This window comes from Sciurus vulgaris, assembly GCF_902686455.1.
Source record: "Sciurus vulgaris genome assembly, contig: HiC_scaffold_182_arrow_ctg1, whole genome shotgun sequence".
Taxonomy (NCBI): Eukaryota; Metazoa; Chordata; class Mammalia; order Rodentia; family Sciuridae; genus Sciurus; species Sciurus vulgaris.
In genome coordinates, this window is record NW_027632871.1 from 441,515 (window position 1) to 444,838 (window position 3,324).

Consider the following 3,324-nt stretch of genomic DNA (forward strand, 5'->3'; position numbering starts at 1 on the left):
CACAGAAAACATGCACTGGGCATATTAAGTACAGGACGAAATGGTGCAGTGAATATTTATTAGCAAAAATATAGGTTCTCAAAAACAGAAATAAAACAGGGTAATAGATGAAGGGGAGAATAGATTTAACACTGAAATAAATAGAAAAGGTGCAAAGAAAAGGCAAAATATAGTGTTCAAACAAAGCTGTGAATTGGGTCCAGATTTAATGCTCCCCTAGGGAAAGAAAGGTTGGACGGACTTTTGGAATTGAGATACTACTTTTAGTACACAGTCCCTGTAATGCTGTCAGCTTTATTTCCTTTGACAAATGTGAAATAAAATTTGTCAAAGTTAGGGCTTGGAAAGTTGGCTATTGAAAATTCAGTTGGGGTTGCGAAAGCCGGAGGCGGGGGAGGGGGCGAGGTTCTGCGGTCCTGGCGCGGCTGGACGCCGCGGGCGGGGAGGAGGATGGAGGCGGTAGCGTCCACTTCAATGGTTGGGGCTGCGCGTGAGAAGGTGGCTGTATAGGCACCTGGGCTGGGAGGAGGCCGGCGGCGGCCAGGCCATGGCGGGAGACCCTCTTCTCTGGGTGTCCTGAAGCGTGCTCCCTGAAAGACCAGGGAGCTCTGGCTCATGGGCTTGCTGAGCAGCCGAGTGCTGCGCCACCCTGGGCGAGCCCGAGCTCAACAGGAGGCGGGTCCCAGCGTGGGGGTCTCTGCCCGGAGGCCCGAGACTGGCGGCGACGCGGCTGGCCACAGCTTCTGTTACTGCCCGGGTGCAAGTGCAAGCGGAGCAGCGGGGCCTTCTGCTACTGTCACCCGGACTCCGAGACAGACGAGGATGAGGATGAAGGCGACGAGCAGCACCGGCTCCTCAACACCCCTCGAAGGAAAAAATTAAAGAGTACATCCAAGTATATTTATCAAACATTATTTTTGAATGGTGAAAACAGTGACATTAAGATTTGTGCTTAGGAGAAGAGTGGAGCTTACACAAAATATATTTATGTCAATCAGGCTACTTTTCTAGTATGTTCAGTGGTTCTTGGAAAGAATCCAGCATGAATATTATTGAACTGGAGATTCCTGACCAGAATATTGATATAGAAGCACTACAGGTTGCATTTGGATCTCTGTATCGAGATGATGTCTTAATAAAGCCCAGTCGAGTTATTGCTATTTTGGCAGCAGCTTGTATGCTGCAGTTGATTTTAATCAGGAGGAAGACAAAGTTATGCTTTAGAAAGAATACTTCAGGATCAATGTGTGAAGAATGGATTGAAAGAAAAATGAGTACATTTTGTACATGGTACAAAAACCTATTGCAGTGGTCCAAGTGAGGTCCAAGTTAAGGTAGTAGCAATAAACATGGAGTGGAAAAAATGGATAGCCAAGAAGTTAAATAAAGATAATCCACTGGATAAAGTAACAGATGAAATGTTAGAAGAAAAGGAGAGGAGTCTTGAATGATTCCCAGGATGGTTTAATACAGCAATGTGGTGAGACAATGAAGGAAACAATTAATGTGAAAACTGTATGTGGCTATTACACATCAGCAGGGACCTATGGATTAGATTCTGTAAAGAAAAAGTGCCTTGAATGGCTTCTAAACAATTTGATGACTCATCAGAATGTTGAGCTTTTTAAAGAACTCATTATAAACATTATGAAACAGCTTATTGGTTCATCTAATTTATTTGTGATGCAAGTGGAGATGGATGTATATACAGCTCTTAAAAAGTGGATGTTCCTTCAACTCGTGCCTTCTTGGAATGGATCTTTAAAACAGCTGTTGACAGAAACGGATGTCTGGTTTTCTAAACGGAGAAAAGATTTTGAAGGTACAGCCTTCCTTGAAACTGAGCAAGGGAAACCATTTGTGTCAGTGTTTAGACATTTAAGGCTACAGTATATTATTAGTGATCTGGCTTCTGCAAGGATTATTGAACAAGATTCTCTGGTACCTTCAGAATGGCTGTCTTCTGTATATAAGCAGCAGTGGCTTGCTATGCTCCGGGCAGAACAAGACAGTGAAGTGGGGCCTCAAGAAATTAATAAAGAAGAACTAGAGGGAAATAGCATGAGATTTGGTAGAAAGCTTGCCAAAGATGGTGAATACTGCTGGAGGTGGACGGGTTTTAACTTCGGCTTTGACCTACTTGTAACTTACACCAATTGGTACATCATTTTCAAACGCAATACACTGAATCAGCCATGTAGCGGATCTGTCAGTTTACAACCTCGGAGGAGCATAGCATTTAGGTTACGTTTGGCTTCTTTTGATAGTAGTGGAAAATTAATATGCAGTAGAACAACTGGCTATCAAATACTTACACTTGAAAAGGATCAGGTATGTTTGAGTACTCTGAATGTTGTGTCATAATGTTTGTGTTTTGACTCTTCTTTTGAAAATTCTCAAGTAGAATTGACATTAAAATAATATTTGATTTAAAGATTGGTTTGAAAGTTTTTTTAAGGTTAAAGTGCCACATTCATGTCTGCATAACTTAGCTGATCCCACTACAGATTGAGCATCCTTAATCCAAAAAACCTGAAATTCAAGAAGCTCTGAAATCTGTACCTTTTTGAGTGCCACATATGGAAAATTCCATACCACAAGACTTGAATTCACAAAATTATTTAAAATATTATATAAAATTACCTTGAGTCTATGTGTATATGTTATATATGAAACATAAATGAATTTGTATTTAGACTTGGGTCTATCCCCAAGAGAACTCATTATGTATATTGCAGATTTTCTAAAATCTGAAACACTTCCTGGTCTCAGGATTTCAACTAAGGAATATTCTACCTATAGAAGCATAACTGGACCAACAAAAATGAAAGCAAAAAAACACAATTTGACTTTAGGGGCAGGGAAGGCTGATAATAGGGAAATGATTGTTTATCTTGAATATCTCCAAAACGTTGTGACTTTAAGTGCTTGACCCACTGTGTACATAAGTGTATTTATTTGTACATTAATGGTAGACATCTTAAAGATAATCCAGTATGTCTCCATAACTCCTGAATATGAAAGTAACATTTTTCTCTAGCACACTAATTTTGTAAGATAACATATCTGTTATCTCAATGTAACATTCTCCAAATGAGTTCTAAATCCATGTGTTTTTTCATACATCACATGCATGTAGATGTTTCAAAATATTATGAGAAAGTCAACTATTTTCAGATGGCAAAATTACAGTGTTAAAATATTGAGGAAGTTTATTTCTATTAAAAACTAACCAGCCTGGTATGGTGGTACACACCTGTAGTCTCAGATATTTAGGAGGTCGAAACAGAAGAATTGCAAGTTGGTGGTCAGCTTGGCAATTTA

General features: G+C 40.0%; 1 protein-coding gene across 1 annotated transcript; it reads left to right on the forward strand.

The window, feature by feature from the left end:
- The first annotated feature begins 460 nt into the window (after positions 1-460).
- Positions 461-2,436, forward strand: LOC306652410 (germ cell-less protein-like 1). Its single transcript, XM_079125321.1, is given in 4 exon segments — positions 461-751; positions 754-948; positions 951-1,189; positions 1,459-2,436. Coding segments are annotated over 4 exon segments (1,476 nt in total). The 5' UTR covers positions 461-615; the 3' UTR covers positions 2,365-2,436.
- The last annotated feature ends 888 nt before the right edge of the window (positions 2,437-3,324 follow it).